This window comes from Cherax quadricarinatus, unplaced genomic scaffold, assembly GCF_038502225.1.
Source record: "Cherax quadricarinatus isolate ZL_2023a unplaced genomic scaffold, ASM3850222v1 Contig3035, whole genome shotgun sequence".
Taxonomy (NCBI): domain Eukaryota; kingdom Metazoa; phylum Arthropoda; class Malacostraca; order Decapoda; family Parastacidae; genus Cherax; species Cherax quadricarinatus.
In genome coordinates, this window is record NW_027198061.1 from 1 (window position 1) to 18,474 (window position 18,474).

Consider the following 18,474-nt stretch of genomic DNA (forward strand, 5'->3'; position numbering starts at 1 on the left):
CATATCTGAAGCTCACTCATAACTCGGATTTTGGCTCGCTACTCAAAGCAAAAAATCGACCAAGCGATGGCTCGTAACACAGAAAACTTGTATTTTGGGGCACTCGTAAATCAAGGTACCACTGTATATGTACATATATATATTCACATAGTATATAAATTTGTTAAATATATATTGATCATATAGTGTTTCAATTTAATTGTATTAATACGTATACAGTTACCAATTTTACTTTAATGATTGGTCTTAATATTAATGCATTGAACATTAATTTTTTCCAAGAAGATCAAAGTTTTGATGAGGTTTAACACTTGAAGAAATATGTAAAAACTGATAATAATAATTTTGAAAGAATTAAAAAATATTATGAGAAGTGTAATTTTGTTTGCTTTTTCCAAACCAAGATAAAACTAATCTACATTTAATATTTTTTTAAAAGCCAACTGGATTTTTTTAATGTTGGTAGAATTACCGACAATATGTAAAGTAAAAGGACACAAGTGCAACTAATGTGACATTTTATTGTGGCAACATTTCGCTCTCCAGGAGCTTTGTCAACATTCACTGGCATTTATATTGGTGTGTAAAGTTCCACTTCTATCTTGACTCAACATTGCAATCCTAATTTTTTTTAATCTGGGAAAGCACCATACCCATAGGGGTTATATAGTTCCTGGGGAATGGGAGGCAGTCAGGGTCAAGCTAAGGAAGAAAAGGAGTACATACTGCATTCTCTGGTGTATAAGGCGCACCAACATATAAGAAAATGTTTCTTATTTATTTTTATTATCACACTGGCCGATTCCCACCAAGGCAGGGTGGCCCGAAAAGAAAAACTTTCACCATCATTCACTCCATCACTGTCTTGCCAGAAGGGTGCTTTACACTACAGTTTTTAAACTGCAACATTAACACCCCTCCTTCAGAGTGCAGGCACTGTACTTCCCATCTCCAGGACTCAAGTCCGGCCTGCCGGTTTCCCTGAATCCCTTCATAAATGTTACTTTGCTCACACTCCAACAGCACGTCAAGTATTAAAAACCATTTGTCTCCATTCACTCCTATCAAACACGCTCACGCATGCCTGCTGGAAGTCCAAGCCCCTCGCACACAAAACCTCCTTTACCCCCTCCCTCCAACCTTTCCTAGGCCGACCCCTACCCCGCCTTCCTTCCACTACAGACTGATACACTCTTGAAGTCATTCTGTTTCGTTCCATTCTCTCTACATGTCCGAACCACCTCAACAACCCTTCCTCAGCCCTCTGGACAACAGTTTTGGTAATCCCGCACCTCCTCCTAACTTCCAAACTACGAATTCTCTGCATTATATTCACACCACACATTGCCCTCAGACATGACATCTCCACTGCCTCCAGCCTTCTCCTCGCTGCAACATTCATCACCCACGCTTCACACCCATATAAGAGCGTTGGTAAAACTATACTCTCATACATTCCCCTCTTTGCCTCCAAGGACAAAGTTCTTTGTCTCCACAGACTCCTAAGTGCACCACTCACTCTTTTTCCCTCATCAATTCTATGATTCACCTCATCTTTCATAGACCCATCCGCTGACACGTCCACTCCCAAATATCTGAATACATTCACCTCCTCCATACTCTCTCCCTCCAATCTGATATCCAATCTTTCATCACCTAATCTTTTTGTTATCCTCATAACCTTACTCTTTCCTGTATTCACCTTTAATTTTCTTCTTTTGCACACCCTACCAAATTCATCCACCAATCTCTGCAACTTCTCTTCAGAATCTCCCAAGAGCACAGTGTCATCAGCAAAGAGCAGCTGTGACAACTCCCACTTTGTGTGTGATTCTTTATCTTTTAACTCCACGCCTCTTGCCAAGACCCTCGCATTTACTTCTCTTACAACCCCATCTATAAATATATTAAACAACCACGGTGACATCACACATCCTTGTCTAAGGCCTACTTTTACTGGGAAAAAATTACCCTCTTTCCTACATACTCTAACTTGAGCCTCACTATCCTCATAAAAACTCTTCACTGCTTTCAGTAACCTACCTCCTACACCATACACTTGCAACATCTGCCACATTGCCCCCCCCTATCCACCCTGTCATACGCCTTTTCCAAATCCATAAATGCCACAAAGACCTCTTTAGCCTTATCTAAATACTGTTCACTTATATGTTTCACTGTAAACACCTGGTCCACACACCCCCTACCTTTCCTAAAGCCTCCTTGTTCATCTGCTATCCTATTCTCCGTCTTACTCTTAATTCTTTCAATTATAACTCTACCATACACTTTACCAGGTATACTCAACATACTTATCCCTGTATAATTTTTGCACTCTCTTTTATCCCCTTTGCCTTTATACAAAGGAACTATGCATGCTCTCTGCCAATCCCTAGGTACCTTACCCTCTTCCATACATTTATTAAATAATTGCACCAACCACTCCAAAACTATATCCCCACCTGCTTTTAACATTTCTATCTTTATCCCATCAATCCCGGCTGCCTTACCCTCTTTCATTTTACCTACTGCCTCACGAACTTCCCCCACACTCACAACTGGCTCTTCCTCACTCCTACAAGATGTTATTCCTCCTTGCCCTATACACGAAATCACAGCTTCCCTATCTTCATCAGCATTTAACAATTCCTCGAAATATTCCCTCCATCTTCCCAATACCTCTAACTCTCCATTTAATAACTCTCCTCTCCTATTTTTAACTGACAAATCTTGTTAATCTCACTCCAAAACTTTTTCTTATTTTCAACAAAATTTGTTGATAACATCTCACCCACTCTCTCATTTGCTCTCTTTTTACATTGCTTCACCACTCTCTTAACCTCTCTCTTTTTCTCCATATACTGTTCCCTCCTTGCATCACTTCTACTTTGTAAAAACTTCTCATATGCTAACTTTTTCTCCCTTACTACTCTCTTTACATCATCATTCCACCAATCGCTCCTCTTCCCTCCTGCACCCACTTTCCTGTAACCACAAACTTCTGCTGAACACTCTAACACTACATTTTTAAACCTACCCCATACCTCTTCGACCCCATTGCCTATGCTCTCATTAGCCCATCTATCCTCCAATAGCTGTTTATATCTTACCCTAACTGCCTCCTCTTTTAGTTTATAAACCTTCACCTCTCTCTTCCCTGATGCTTCTATTCTCCTTGTATCCCATCTACCTTTTACTCTCAGTGTAGCTACAACTAGAAAGTGATCTGATATATCTGTGGCCCCTCTATAAACATGTACATCCTGAAGTCTACTCAACAGTCTTTTATCTACCAATACATAATCCAACAAACTGCTGTCATTTCGCCCTACATCATATCTTGTATACTTATTTATCCTCTTTTTCTTAAAATATGTATTACCTATAACTAAACCCCTTTCTATACAAAGTTCAATCAAAGGGCTCCCATTATCATTTACACCTGGCACCCCAAACTTACCTACCACACCCTCTCTAAAAGTTTCTCCTACTTTAGCATTCAGGGCCCCTACCACAATTACTCTCTCACTTGGTTCAAAGGCTCCTATACATTCACTTAACATCTCCCAAAATCTCTCTCTCTCCTCTGCATTCGTCTCTTCTCCAGGTGCATACGCGCTTATTATGACCCACTTCTCGCATCCAACCTTTACTTTAATCCACATAATTCTTGAATTTACACATTCATATTCTCTTTTCTCCTTCCATAACTGTTCATTTAACATTACTGCTACCCCTTCCTTTGCTCTAACTCTCTCAGATACTCCAGATTTAATCCCATTTATTTCCCCCCACTGAAACTCTCCTACCCCCTTCAGCTTTGTTTCGCTTAGGGCCAGGACATCCAACTTCTTTTCATTCATAACATCAGCAATCATCTGTTTCTTGTCATCCGCACTACATCCACGCACATTTAAGCATCCCAGTTTTATAAAGTTTTTCTTCTTCTCTTTTTTAGTAAATGTCTACAGGAGAAGGGGTTACTAGCCCATTGCTCCAGGCATTTTAGTCGCCTCATATGACACGCATGGCTTACGGAGGAAAGATTCTTTTCCACTTCCCCATGGACAATAGAAGAAATAAAGAAAAACAAGAGCTATTTAGAAAAAGGAGAAAAACCTAGATGTATGTATATATATATGCATGTGCGTGTCTGTGAAGTGTGACCAAAGTGTAAGTAGGAGTAGCAAGATATCCCTGTTATCTAGCGTGTTTATGAGACAGAAAAAGAAACCAGCAATCCTACCATCATGCAAAACAGTTACAGGTTTCTGTTTCACAGTCATCTGGCAGGACGGTAGTACTTCCCTGGGTGGTTGCTGTCTACCAACCTACTACCTATGTTTCTAAGCAGTTGTAATGTAACTTAGTAAACAACAACTAAAACATAACCCAAAGCTTACCCGTGACCCTGACCTTGAATATATAAGGTGCAGGAATGATTTTCCAAGAATTTTTGTGCTGAAAAAACGTGCCTTATATGCCGAAAAATACGGTAAGTCCAGTTTTTTAGGTCACAGGCACCTCACTGCTATCAATGAGGGAGATGCATTCTTTAAAAACAATATTAATATTATAATAATGGGAAAGTGGTAAACCCACAGGGGACACAGAGCTCAGAGAATGGGAGATAATCAACTTGAATTAAAAGGGAAGGTAATTCCAATTATATAAATTAAGATGTTAACAACAGCATCAAAGCACCTACCCCTTTTATGCCAAAGCATTCATGATGTAAATCTAGTTGTACTCCTATTAACTCTTTTGGGGCCTAGTTCCTAGGCCTCTTTTACATTCATAGGTTTTCATTGGTCAACCCCTCAATGGAGGTTCCTTGATACTGGTGAGGGGCTCTTGATCTAGAAAATTGTATCTGTTCTGTAGTTCCCTGAACTGAGCCTGAATACCTTTCATCCCCCCTTCCCCCCACAGGTGCTATATAATCCTTACAGGTTTAGTGCTTCCCATGACAATAATATTCCATCAGTCGAATAATGGAGAACATAACACTGGACATGACTCACGAAATCGTAATGACACGATTGCAAACAAACTATACCATGGGCGGGGTTAGAACCCGCGATCATAGAGCCTGGAGTTTTGAGACTCTCTGATCGTGGGTTCTAACCCCATCCGTGGTATGGTTTGTTTAACACTGGACATCTGAGTAAGTTTATTCAGGTATACACAAATACAGTTACATAGAATTATCATACATAGCAGCAAATGTGTAGACAACCTGGGATAACCCAAAAAAGTTAGTGAGTGCCTCTGGAAAGACAGTGATAGTGTAAATGATGGTGAGTGTTTCTTTTTCAGGTCACCCTGCCTCAGTGGGAGACGGCCAGAGTTAAAATACACACACACACACACACACACACACATATATATATATATATATATATATATATATATATATATATATATCTATATATATATATATATTTATATTTTTTTTTTTTTTTTTTTTTTCCAACAAGTCGGTCGTCTCCCACACTGGAAACAGCAGGAGCAGTTTTGTCATTGAGGCAAGAACTTTGGGTAGCTTTAAATATAAGTTTGAGGTGCCTATGTGAGTGAGTTTGAGTTAGACTTTACTAGTATGGGCCTTTAAGCCGACTGCAGTGAACCTTCATTCTTGCATTATTATCAGCTCTCAAGAAGAACAAAAAAGTCACAATACCATGACTGGAACAATACACAAGTAACCCACACATAAGAGAGAGAGAAGCTCATGACATTTCGATCCAACGTGGACCATTTACAAAGTGTAATGTAAATGGTCCAAGTTGGACCGAAACATCATTGTAAGCTTTTCTTTCTTATATATGCCGGTTATTTGCACATTATCATTTCTGTCTCGCGCTCTTTCCACTGGACTGAAAAAACCATTGGTGAGCGAAACGTCTCTAATAAATGTCTTAATAATCGCATACGTGTTTTTTCTCATTTTTTCCCCCTCGTATCTTTGGATTGGTGTTCATGTAAATGAGATAAGTAAATTTATTAAGGTACAGGTACACATAAGTACAATTATCATAGTAATATATACAGTCATCGCCAACAAGTGATGAAAGATAAAAAAATAACCCGAGTCTAGGCCTTTCGTCTTCCAAAAAACACATCATCAGGAGCTTGTAATGTTACAGTAATAAATTAGGAAATTCAGGCAGATTCCTTCAGGGGAAAGATTCTCTCTCTCCAAAAGATGTACAAAATAATAACTTAGTTCCGCCAAGCAGTTCTTCTCCATAATATTAATAATAATTATTATTATTCAGGGCTGTATGACCCATGTGGGTTTAGCGCTTAGTTTAAATTATTATTACTATTATAGCAGTATAGCCCTTGTGGCTTAGCGCTTCTTTTTTTATTATAATAATAAATTACTATTATAATTATTATTATAATGATTATTACTGCTATAATTAATATAATTATTTTTACTGTTATAATTATTATTATTGCTTTTTATTATTACTGTTGCTATTATAATAGTTATCATAATTATTAGTTATTATAATTGCCCTCAAGGGAGGTTCATTGACGCTGGTGAGGGGCTCTTGATCTAGGGAATTGGAGCTGTGTTCCAGTTCCCTGAATTAAGCCTCAATACCTCCCCCCCCCCACCCCCGTCAGGAGCTATATAGTCCCTACGGGTTTAGCGTTCCCCATGAAAAAAAAATATTTTATAATTATTTTTACTGTTATTATTATAGTTATTATTTATTATTATAATAATTATTATTATTAATGTTGTTATTATAATTTATATAAATGTTCCAGTAGAGACTTCTAGAAAATACTATCATTGTACAGAGGAAAACGTGTGTAAAGTAGATTGAGTTTTGTAGAAAGATGTCGATAGATAAATTCTAAAAGATAATATGTTGATTTTTTTTTAACATTTTAGTGCGGAAAATAATTAATGTGAGTGTTAAGATACTTATATTATACACCCAAATAAAAAGAGAAACATTGATATTGTTGGTTTATTTTTGGTTATACATTGACAAGGAACTGTAGAAGTGTATATATAACATTGGAAAGCTCTGGAGATTATTGTAAAAATATTAATTTGTGTTTGTAAAGGTAAATGGAAAAGCATTTAGATACTAGCCAAAAAAGACTCCATTTGAAATACAAGGACCCCAATGAAAATAAATCACTTTGACTATTTTTTTGGGTTATCATCGGTAATTACTTATATGTTAATATGTAAGTCAAACTATCATCCATTTTTTTTTCCTAAATAAACTAAAATGAATGGAAACAAGTCATTAAGTATCATTTTCACATTTTTGGGTTATCCTAGGTAGTTTACACATACATTACCACATAAAACATTTATAATAATAAAAAACTTGAATTTTAATCTCAATAAAGTTACTTAGTCATTTATTATAAATAATGTTTAGGTTTGTTACCCGGTAAACATTATTGAGCTGAGTCAAGACGGTCGCTGCTGCTGCTGTTATTATTGCTATATTAAGCTCCTTATTGCCTCATTCCTCGCTATGTCTAATAAACTCGAGGAGGTGAGTATCCTACAGAGTGAAAAGGTGAGGCTGCTGGTATATTTAGTGGTGTTAACAGTGAGGTTTAATGTATGATGAGTGAGTGCCACGAGAGGCTGACTGGACCTCTCAGTAGTGATGTTGCCGGGGGAGGGCTCTTGATCCAAGGAATTTAAGATATTCTCACTATAGATTTAACATGATTATCTTCCATTGCCCCAGGTGCTATATAACCCCTTGAGGGTTTAGCGCATCCCGATAAAGCTTAGGTTATATACCCCTGAGTTATATCTCAATATGTACTCGTAAGTTGACCTTAATAATTCACTTTATGTACATTATAATATTAACTCTCAGGTATTGTTAATTGTTAACGGGAAAATATTAACAGGCAGTAGGTGTTAACTTTGTCTTTACTTATGACCTCGTGGTCAGCTGTTAGCCAGCTAGGATAACCCAGGGGAGGGTTAGCCAGCTAGGATAACCTGGGGGAGGGTTAGCCAGCTAGGATAACCCGGGGGAGGGTTAGCCAGCTAGGATAACCTGGGGGAGGGTTAGCCAGCTAGGATAACCCGGGGGAGGGTTAGCCAGCTAGGATAACCTGGGGGAGGGTTAGCCAGCTAGGATAACCCGGGGGAGGGTTAGTCAGCTACGATAACCCGGGGGAGGGTTAGCCAGCTAGGATAACCTGGGGGAAGGTTAGCCAGCCAGGATAACCTGGGGGAAGGTTAGCCAGCCAGGATAACCTGGGGGAGGGTTAGCCAGCTAGGATAACCCAGGGGAGGGTTAGCCAGCCAGGATAACCTGGGGGAGGGTTAGTCAGCTAGGATAACCCGGGGGAGGGTTAGCCAGCTAGGATAACCCAGGGGAGGGTTAGCCAGCTAGGATAACCCAGGGGAGGGTTAGCCAGCTAGGATAACCTGGGGGAGGGTTAGCCAGCTAGGATAACCCGGGGGAGGGTTAGCCAGCTAGGATAACCCGGGGGAGGGTTAGCCAGCTAGGATAACCTGGGGGAGGGTTAGCTAGCTAGGATAACTCAAGGGAGGGTTAGCCAGCTAGGATAACCCGGGGGAGGGTTAGCCAGCTAGGATAACCTGGGGAGGGTTAGCCAGCTAGGATAACCCGGGGGAGGGTTAGCCAGCTAGGATAACCCGGGGGAGGGTTAGCCAGCTAGGATAACCTGGGGAAGGGTTAGCCAGCTAGGATAACCCGGGGGAGGGTTAGCCAGCTAGGATAACCCAGGGGAGGGTTAACCAGCTAGGATAACCTGGGGGAGGGTTAGCCAGCTAGGATAACCCGGGGAGGGTTAGCCAGCTAGGATAACCCGGAGGAGGGTTAGCCAGCTAGGATAACCTGGGGGAGGGTTAGCCAGCCAGGATAACCCAGGGGAGGGTTAGCCAGTCAGGATAACCTGGGGGAGGGTTAGTCAGCTAGGATAACCCATGGGAGGGTTAGCCAGCCAGGATAACCCAAGGGAAGGTTAGCCAGCCAGGATAACCCAGGGGAGGGTTAGCAAGCCAGGATAACCCAGGGGAGGGTTAGCCAGCCAGGATAACCTGGGGAGGGTTAGCCAGCTAGGATAACCCAGGGGAGGGTTAGCCAGCTAGGATAGCCCAGGGGAGGGTTAGCCAGCCAGGATAACCCAGGGGAAGGTTAGCCAGCCAGGATAACCCAGGGAAGGGTTAGCCAGTCAGGATAACCTGGGGGAGGGTTAGCCAGCTAGGATAACCCAGGGGAGGGTTAGCCAGCTAGGATAACCCAGGGGAGGGTTAGCCAGCCAGGATAACCCAGGGGAGGGTTAGCCAGCCAGGATAACCCAGGGGAGGGTTAGCCAGCCAGGATAACCTGGGGGAGGGTTAGCCAGCTAGGATAACCCAGGGGAGGGTTAGCCAGCTAGGATAACCCAGGGGAGGGTTAGCCAGCTAGGATAACCCGGGGGAGGGTTAGCCAGCCAGGATAACCCGGGGAGGGTTAGCCAGCCAGGATAACCCAGGGGAGGGTTAGCCAGCCAGGATAACCCAGGGTAGGGTTAGCCAGCCAGGATAACCCAGGGTAGGGTTAGCCAGCCAGGATAACCCAGGGGAGGGTTAGCCAGCTAGGATAACCCGGGGGAGGGTTAGCCAGCCAGGATAACCCGGGGAGGATTAGCCAGCCAGGATAACCCAGGGGAAGGTTAGCCAGCCAGGATAACCCGGGGGAGGGTTAGCCAGCCAGGATAACCCAGGGGAAGGTTAGCCAGCCAGGATAACCCAGGGGAGCGTTAGGCAACCAGGATAACCCGGGGGAAGGTTAGCCAGGATAACCCGGGGGAGGGTTAGCCAGCCAGGATAACCTGGGGGAGGGTTAGCCAGCTAGGATAACCCGGGGGAGGGTTAGCCAGCCAGGATAACCCGGGGGAGGGCTAGCCATCCAGGATAACCCAGGGGAGGGTTAGCCAGCTAGGATAACCCGGGGAAGGGTTAGCCAGCCAGGATAACCCGGGGAGGGTTAGCCAGCCAGGATAACCCAGGGGAAGGTTAGCCAGCCAGGATAACCCAGGGGAGGGTTAGGCAGCCAGGATAACCCAGGGGAGGGTTAGGCAGCCAGGATAACCCAGGGGAAGGTTAGCCAGCCAGGATAACCCAGGGGAGGGTTAGCCAGCCAAGATAACCCAGGGGAGGGTTAGCCAGCTAGGAAAACCTGGGGGAGGGTTGGCCAGCCAGGATAACCCAGGGGAGGGCTAGCCATCCAAGGTAACCCAGGGAAGGGTTAGCCAGCTAGGATAACCTGGGGGAGGGTTAGCCAGCTAGGATAACCTAGGGAAGGGTTAGCCAGCTAGGATAACCCAGGGGAGGGTTAGCCAGCTAGGATAACCCAGGGGAGGGTTAGCCAGCTAGGATAACCCAAGGGAGGGTTAGCCAGCTAGGATAACCCAGGGAAGGGTTAGCCAGCTAGGATAACCCAGGGAAGGGTTAGCCAGCTAGGATAACCCAGGGGAGGGTTAGCCAGCTAGGCTAACCCAGGGGAGGGTTAGCCAGCTAGGATAACCCAGGGGAGGGTTAGCCAGCTAGGATAATCCAGGGGAGGGTTAGCCAGCTAGGATAACCCAGGGGAGGGTTAGCCAGCTAGGATAACCCAGGGGAGGGTTAGCCAGCTAGGATAACCCAGGGGAGGGTTAGCCATCTAGGATAACCCAGGGAAGGGTTAGCCAGCTAGGATAACCCAGGGGAGAGTTAGCCAGCTAGGATAACCCAGGGGAGGGTTAGCCACCCAGCATAACCCAGGGAGGGTTAGCCACCCAGGATAACCCAGGGGAGGGTTAGCCAGCTAGGATAACCCAGGGGAGGGTTAGCCATCTAGGAGAACCCAGGGGAGGGTTAGCCAGCTAGGATAACCCAGGGGAGGGTTAGCCAGCTAGGATAACTTAGGGGAGGGTTAGCCACCCAGGATAACCCAGGGAGGGTTAGCCACCCAGGTTAACCCAGAGAAGGGTTAGCCACCCAGGATAGCCCGTTGAGGGTTAGCCAGCCAGGATAACCTGGGGAGGGTTAGCCAGCTAGGATAACCTGGGGGAGGGTTAGCCAGCCAGAATAACCTGGGGGAGGGTTAGCCAGCTAGGATAACCTGGGGGAGGGTTAGCCACCCAGGATAACCCAGTGGAGGGTTAGCCAGCCAGGATAACCCAGGGGAGGGTTAGCCAGGTAGGATAACCCAGGGGAGGGTTAGCCAGCTAGGATAACCCAGGGGAAGGTTAGCCAGCTAGGATAACCCAGGGGAGGGTTAGCCAGCTAGGATAACCCAGGGGAGGGTTAGCCAGCTAGGATAACCCAGGGGAGGGTTAGCCAGCTAGGATAACCCAGGGGAGGGTTAGCCATCTAGGATAACCCAGGGGAGAGTTAGCCAGCTAGGATAACCCAGGGGAGGGTTAGCCAGCTAGGATAACTCAGGGGAGGGTTAGCCACCAAGGATAACCCAGGGGAGGGTTAGCCACCCAGAATAGCCCGGGGAGGGTTAGCCACCCAAGATAACCTGGGGGAGGGTTAGCCAGCCAGAATAACCTGGGGGAGGGTTAGCCAGCTAGGATAACCTGGGGGAGGGTTAGCCAGCCAGGATAACCCAGGGGAGGGTTAGCCAGCCAGGATAACCCAGGGGAGGGTTAGCCAGGTAGGATAACCCAGGGGAGGGTTAGCCAGCTAGGATAACCCAGGGGAAGGTTAGCCAGCTAGGATAACCCAGGGGAGGGTTAGCCAGCTAGGATAACCCAGGGGAGGGTTAGCCAGCTAGGATAACCCAGGGGAGGGTTAGCCAGCTAGGATAACTCAGGGGAGGGTTAGCCACCCAGGATAACCCAGGGAGGGTTAGCCACCCAGGATAACCCAGAGGAGGGTTAGCCACCCAGGATAGCCCGTTGAGGGTTAGCCAGCCAGGATAACCTGGGGAGGGTTAGCCAGCTAGGATAGCCCGGGGAGGGTTAGCCACCCAAGATAACCTGGGGGAGGGTTAGCCAGCTAGGATAACCTGGGGGAGGGTTAGCCACCCAGGATAACCCAGTGGAGGTTTAGCCAGCCAGGATAACCCAGGGGAGGGTTAGCCAGGTAGGATAACCCAGGGGAGGGTTAGCCAGCTAGGATAACCCAGGGGAAGGTTAGCCAGCTAGGATAACCCAGGGGAGGGTTAGCCAGCTAGGATAACCCAGGGGAGGGTTAGCCAGCTAGGATAACCCAGGGGAGGGTTAGCCAGCTAGGATAACCCAGGGGAGGGTTAGCCAGCTAGGATAACCCAGGGGAGGGTTAGCCATCTAGGATAACCCAGGGGAGAGTTAGCCAGCTAGGATAACCCAGGGGAGGGTTAGCCAGCTAGGATAACTCAGGGGAGGGTTAGCCACCCAGGATAACCCAGGGAGGGTTAGCCACCCAGGATAACCCAGGGGAGGGTTAGCCACCCAGGATAGCCCGGGGAGGGTTAGCCACCCAGGATAACCTGGGGGAGGGTTAGCCAGCTAGGATAACCTGGGGGAGGGTTAGCCAGCCAGAATAACCTGGGGGAGGGTTAGCCAGCTAGGATGACCCAGGGGAGGGTTAGCCAGCCAGGATAACCCAGGGGAGGGTTAGCCAGGTAGGATAACCCAGGGGAAGGTTAGCCAGCTAGGATAACCCAGGGGAAGGTTAGCCAGCTAGGATAACCCAGGGGAGGGTTAGCCAGCTAGGATAACCCAGGGGAGGGTTAGCCAGCTAGGATAATCCAGGGGGGGTTAGCCAGCTAGGATAACCCAGGGGAGGGTTAGCCAGCTAGGATAACCTGGGGAGGGTTAGCCAGCCAGGATAACCCAGGGGAGGGTTAGCCAGCTAGGATAACCTAGGGAAGGGTTAGCCAGCTAGTATAACCCAGGGGAGGGTTAGCCAGCTAGGATAACCCAGGGGAGGGTTAGCCAGCTAGGATAACCCAGTGGAGGGTTAGCCAGCTAGGATAACCCAGGGGAGGGTTAGCCAGCTAGGATAACCCAGGGGAGGGTTAGCCAGCTAGGATAACCCAGGGGAGGGTTAGCCAGCTAGGATAACCCAGGGGAGGGTTAGCCAGCTAGGATAACCCAGGGGAGGGTTAGCCAGCTAGGATAACCCAGGGGAGGGTTAGCCAGCTAGGATAACCCAGGGGAGGGTTAGCCAGCTAGGATAACCCAGGGGAGGGTTAGCCAGCTAGGATAACCCAGGGGAGGGTTAGCCAGCTAGGATAACCCAGGGGAGGGTTAGCCAGCTAGGATAACCCAGGGGAGGGTTAGCCAGCTAGGATAACCCAGGGGAGGGTTAGCCAGCTAGGATAACCCATGGGAGGGTTAGCCAGCTAGGATAACCCAGGGGAGGGTTAGCCAGCTAGGATAACCCAGGGGAGGGTTAGCCAGCTAAGATAACCCATGGGAGGGTTAGCCAGCTAGGATAACCCAGGGGAGGGTTAGCCAGCTAGGATAACCCAGGGGGAGGGTTAGCCAGCTAGGACAACTCAGGGGAGGGTTAGCCACCCAGGATAACCCAGGGAGGGTTAGCCACCCAGGATAACCCAGGGGAGGGTTAGCCACCCAGGATAGCCCAGGGAGGGTTAGCCACCCAGGATATCCCAGGGGAGGGTTAGCCACCTAGGATAACCCTGGGGAGGGTTAGCCACCCAGGGTAACCTGGGGGAGGCTTAGCCACCCAGGATAACCTATGGGAGGCTTAGCCACCCAGGATAACCCAGGGAAGGGTTAGCCACCCAGGATAGCCCGGGGAGGGTTAACCACCCAGGATAACCCAGGGGAGGGTTAGCCACCCAGGATAACTCTTTGGTACCTATTTATTTTTACTTGTAACTTCATGAAGATCACTGTAATTTTAACTTTCCTCTTCCCACTGCTAGTTAATCAGGGTCATCAAGTTTTGTACGTACCTCACTCCAGGATCAAATTTTGGTCCATTCATTTGTGATCTAAACACTTACCATTGGGCCCCAAATCACATAAAAAAAAAAGTCCCTGACATACCATTTGATACTATGCCCTGACATACCATTTGATACTATTCCCTGGCATTCATACAGTAATTAGGTACATTGAGATTTTTGTTTTATTGTGTTTAGGATATTAAAATGATTCCTGTATTGCCTTAAAAGTGTCTAGCATCATATTTAAAATATATTATTACAAATATTAGGAATTGTGGCAGTGGCAGAGTTTGTTTGGAGATGGGACAAGATAGCCCTTCAATATGACACTAATATCAACTCTCCGGCTTATTTATCTATCACAATTCAGTCTTGCTCTGCCCTGGGCTTTCTGACTGTTCTGAAGGTTACCAGTAAAGAATTCCTTGGGTTACCATCCCTGCAGCTCACTCCTAAACCTGGTCTCCTTGTTAATAGCCTGATCAATTAAGCTGTTGGTGCTAGCTAAATGCATTCCAACGTTGGCAGAACAGTCCTTCCAGTTTGTTAGAAAATTAACCCTTTGACTGTCGAAGGGCCCAATCCTGAAGTGTCTCCTGGTGTCGCAAAATATTCGAAAAAAAAAAATTATTTTTTCTTATGAAAATGTTAAGATTATTTTTCTGATTGTTTTAGTCCCAAAAAAAAAATTTTCCCATCAGTACTTACCGAGATATAGAGTCCTGAACTTTGCTGAAATTGATCTGCTGGTGGCAACAGCGGCGACTGCCGCTCACCCGGTAAACTTTTATTTACTTGTATTCGATGGTTTCTTGTTTTTTTCACTATTTTATTTTTTCACATAACTTTTGTGGCCTGTGAGACCAAATTATTGTGCAATGTTCAAATATACACTCGTTGAATGTAACACAATTATAGCAAAAACACTCGTATCATTATAATGTTGCTAAAACTTGTTTACACAAACAAACAATGTAAACAAATGTTTATTACGATTGCTTTATAATATATATACATATGTACAATCACTGGACACTTTATTAGAAGTGCTGCAACTTGTGGAATTCTTTGAAACATGGGTATAAGCACAATGGTGTCTTACACTCCTCACACATAAAACGAGTGTCTCTGCGTTTTTGTGGGCGTTTTGTGGTATGTCCACAGACAAAACACCTCTTCTGAGCATTTTTCTTGGCAGTAGTAGCAGGCAGTGGTATGGGGTAGTGATCACCAGGCCTCAGACGAGAGGACATATGTTGATAATTTCGTGGGCGCTGGTCTATTGCAGGTGTTGTTTCTTGGTACTTGAATATTATTTGTCTGATGACTGACAAACAAAATTCACCATATTTGGGTTTGTTCTTGGTCTTCAACTTATACATATTATAAGCATTCAGCATGGAAATGTCAAGAAGATGGAAAAACAGTTTTATGTACCACTTATAACTCTTGCGAACACAGTCAGCAAACCCAATCTGCATGTCACATTTGTCCACTAAGCGCATATTGAGGTTGTAATCCATCACAGCTGCAGGTTTTACAATAGGTTCATTGGTCTCTCTATTCTGCTTGCCAGTCTCTACCATTTCGTGTCGGTGAACTGATGTCAGCAGTGTGACATCACGTTTGTCATGCCACCGAAATGCCATGATGTCATTGGCAGCAAACACCTGCACTTCACCTCTACGACTGCCAGCTTCGAACCTAGGCATATGTTTACGATTTCTACGCACTATGCCACACACATCTGTCATGTTCACTCGCAAGAAATCACTGAGTATAGGGCTTGTGTACCAGTTGTCAGTATATAAAATATGCCCCTTACCAAGATATGGCTCCATCATTGTTCTAACCACATCACCAGAGATACCCAGTAACTTCCTGGTATCTTCCATTGTTTTACCGCCAGTGTACACAATTATATCCAAAACCAGACCAGTTTTGCAATCACACAGAACAAATAACTTTATACCAAAGCGTTTCCTCTTGCTTGGTATATACTGCTTGAATGAGAGTCTTCCTTTGAACAAAATCAAAGACTCGTCAATAACAAGCTTCCTGAAGGGATGAAAATACATACAGCACTTTTGTTTCAGGTACATAAACACACGTCTGATCTTATATAACCTGTCGCTTCTGTCAGGCCTGGTTTTGTCTGAAAAGTGTAACATACGTAACAGTAACACAAATCTATTCACTGGTATAATGTCACTGAAAGCAGGGGTTGAAATCAGGCGGTCTGTCGCCCAGTATGTGTTGACACTATGCTTATACACATGTGACATAAGCATTATTGTGGCAAAGAACAGATACATCTCTGCCACAGTTGTGTCCTTCCACTGGTGTAGGCGTGATCTTGGTGAAAGCATAGTGTTTGCCATGGTGTACTCATAGTATGTATTGCTTTCCCTGACAATAATGTCCATCAGGGGTTCATCGAAGAGCAACTGAAAGCATTCCAGTTCAGTGGGATTGTTCCCAAGTGTACATGATGGCCGTATTCCACTTTGTCCTCCATCAAAGTCATGGGGATTGGGAACAAACTCGTCATCTTGATGCCAATCCCAGATGCGGTCAGCTGGTGCGTTCTGGATATTGTAATGTCGTTGTGGTTGTGCAGGTTGTGGTTGTGAGAGTGTGGGGTCGGCCGAGGCGGGTTGTAGTTGTGCAGAGTCAGCAGCGCGGGCACTAGCGTGGCCCGCTGCTGGTGTCACATGACTCATGGCACCGTCACTATCACCACCACCGCCTGCTGCCTCACTCACATCGTTTATACCCATCGTAACAATATCGTCATCTTCACTATCAGGACGTGGTGTAGGGCCACGGGATGTGCTCCGAGATGTACTCCTTCCTCTTGGAAGAGCATATGGCACACTACCAGACCGCATGCGACGTCGTATATACTGCCGCTTCACTGGGGAATATTCACCCTCACTGTCACAACTAGAAGTGCTTTCAATAACCTTGAAATCACTATCACTATCACTTGCACTGCTCACATCTGAGTCTTGTACACGGGCAAATAGTTTCCTCTTTCGTCCTGGTACAGGTGAACATGAACGAGCTGGCCCAGCACCAGAGGGGGAGGGTTGTGGGTCATCTGGGTTTTCATCACTAATTATGTTATCCTGGGTAATTTTCTTGGTCACACCCGCTTCATAACCAGGGAATTCACTTTCACTGACACTATCATCACTGTTTGAGCTATCACTTGGGAACAAAAGACCTCCAATCCGCCGAGGAGTGAGGAACTTCTTACCGCGAGGCATGGTGAAAATGAACTACCAAGATGGCGTTCCCACAATGCACCGCTGAGTCCCAGATTTTTTTCACAGGGTGCACACCGACCACTGAGACCCATTCTCTCTCGTGTAGGCCTACCAGCCCTCTCCCGCTTGATTTGAAGCCGCTAGAATTTATGTGTATAGATACGTCAAACACGGTATCTCCCATGACGTACATATATGACCGCGACAGTCAAAGGGTTAAAAATCGTTCTGCCTGCTTTCCCAGTTATTTTTTAGCATGTTGTTTATGTTTTTTGGCACACTTGTTGAAGGCTTTACCAGTCTCTGTTCTGTACACTTCATCTGCGTTTTGTGTTTCAGTGCATCCAAGACCACGTCGTAATGGTCTAGCAATTATGAGAAGCAGGAGCAACTTGCTCTAAATCCATATTGCTCTGGATATGTCGCTGTTGTGGTTCTTTATGACTAACAATGTTGCTTCTAAAAATTCATTCAAAGATTTTGATAGTGTAGGTCATCAATAATATTTTGTAGTTTTTTGCACTTGTTTTGCTGTCACCTTCATGGAGTAAGACTATATCAATGGTTTTTAATGACTGGAGTGACTTTTCATGAAACATTCATCTTAATTGTCAATCTTAAATCTGATTATTAGGTTACTGAACTTGGAGTCATATTGAGACCAGTTTTTTTGCTCATTTCATTATGTTAGGTCCTTAATTGATTATGCTGCTCCCATATTGATATTAGCTAGAGAAAGTTCTCTCCGACCCTTGGAGTTAATGCAAAATGAAGCTCTCAGGATTATTCTTGGCTGTCCCAGATCTACAAAAGTTCTTAACATGAGGAAGGAGCTTGGTATTTCTAGTATCAGTGATAGGATTGTTGAAATTAACACTGTACTCGGTATTAGAATGTTGAGAAACGAACCAGACACTGTCACAGTGAATCTTACCAAGTGTCTAGAGGTAAATACACACAGATCTAAATGGATTGTGAAAACGTGCAATTGCATTAAGTTTTATAACCTACCTGAACTGTATCACTGTAGGCAACAAGAGCATTTCACCCCTCCATGGAAGATGTGTTCATTTAATATCACATACCTACAAGTCCCTCCCAAGAAGCTCATTGCTAGTAATCCCTTCCTTAAATCTCTTGTTAGAGCAACTGCTCAAGAAGAAATTTCTCACCTAGCTGGTAGTAACAAGTTATCACAAGTTATATACACTGATGGATCTAAACAGGAGTCTTCTGGCAGGGCTGCATCTGCTCTTGTTGCCACCTCCCTAGTTAAGAACGATAATAAATTTGTT

At 45.2% G+C, this 18,474-nt stretch overlaps 1 protein-coding gene across 2 annotated transcripts in view; it reads left to right on the forward strand.

Annotated features, from left to right (window-relative positions):
• The first annotated feature begins 7,422 nt into the window (after positions 1-7,422).
• The window catches only part of LOC138851962 (calcyclin-binding protein-like), a 34,366-nt gene continuing 23,314 nt past the window's right edge, over positions 7,423-18,474 (forward strand). Inside the window, exon 1 of one of the 2 annotated variants that reach the window (XM_070081536.1) lies at positions 7,423-7,538. In XM_070081536.1, coding sequence (XP_069937637.1) covers positions 7,518-7,538 — 21 coding nt within the window. In that variant the 5' untranslated portion in view covers positions 7,423-7,517. Of the gene's footprint in view, positions 7,563-18,474 lie in introns of both variants that reach the window. The other variant, XM_070081534.1, reaches the window with a different exon arrangement.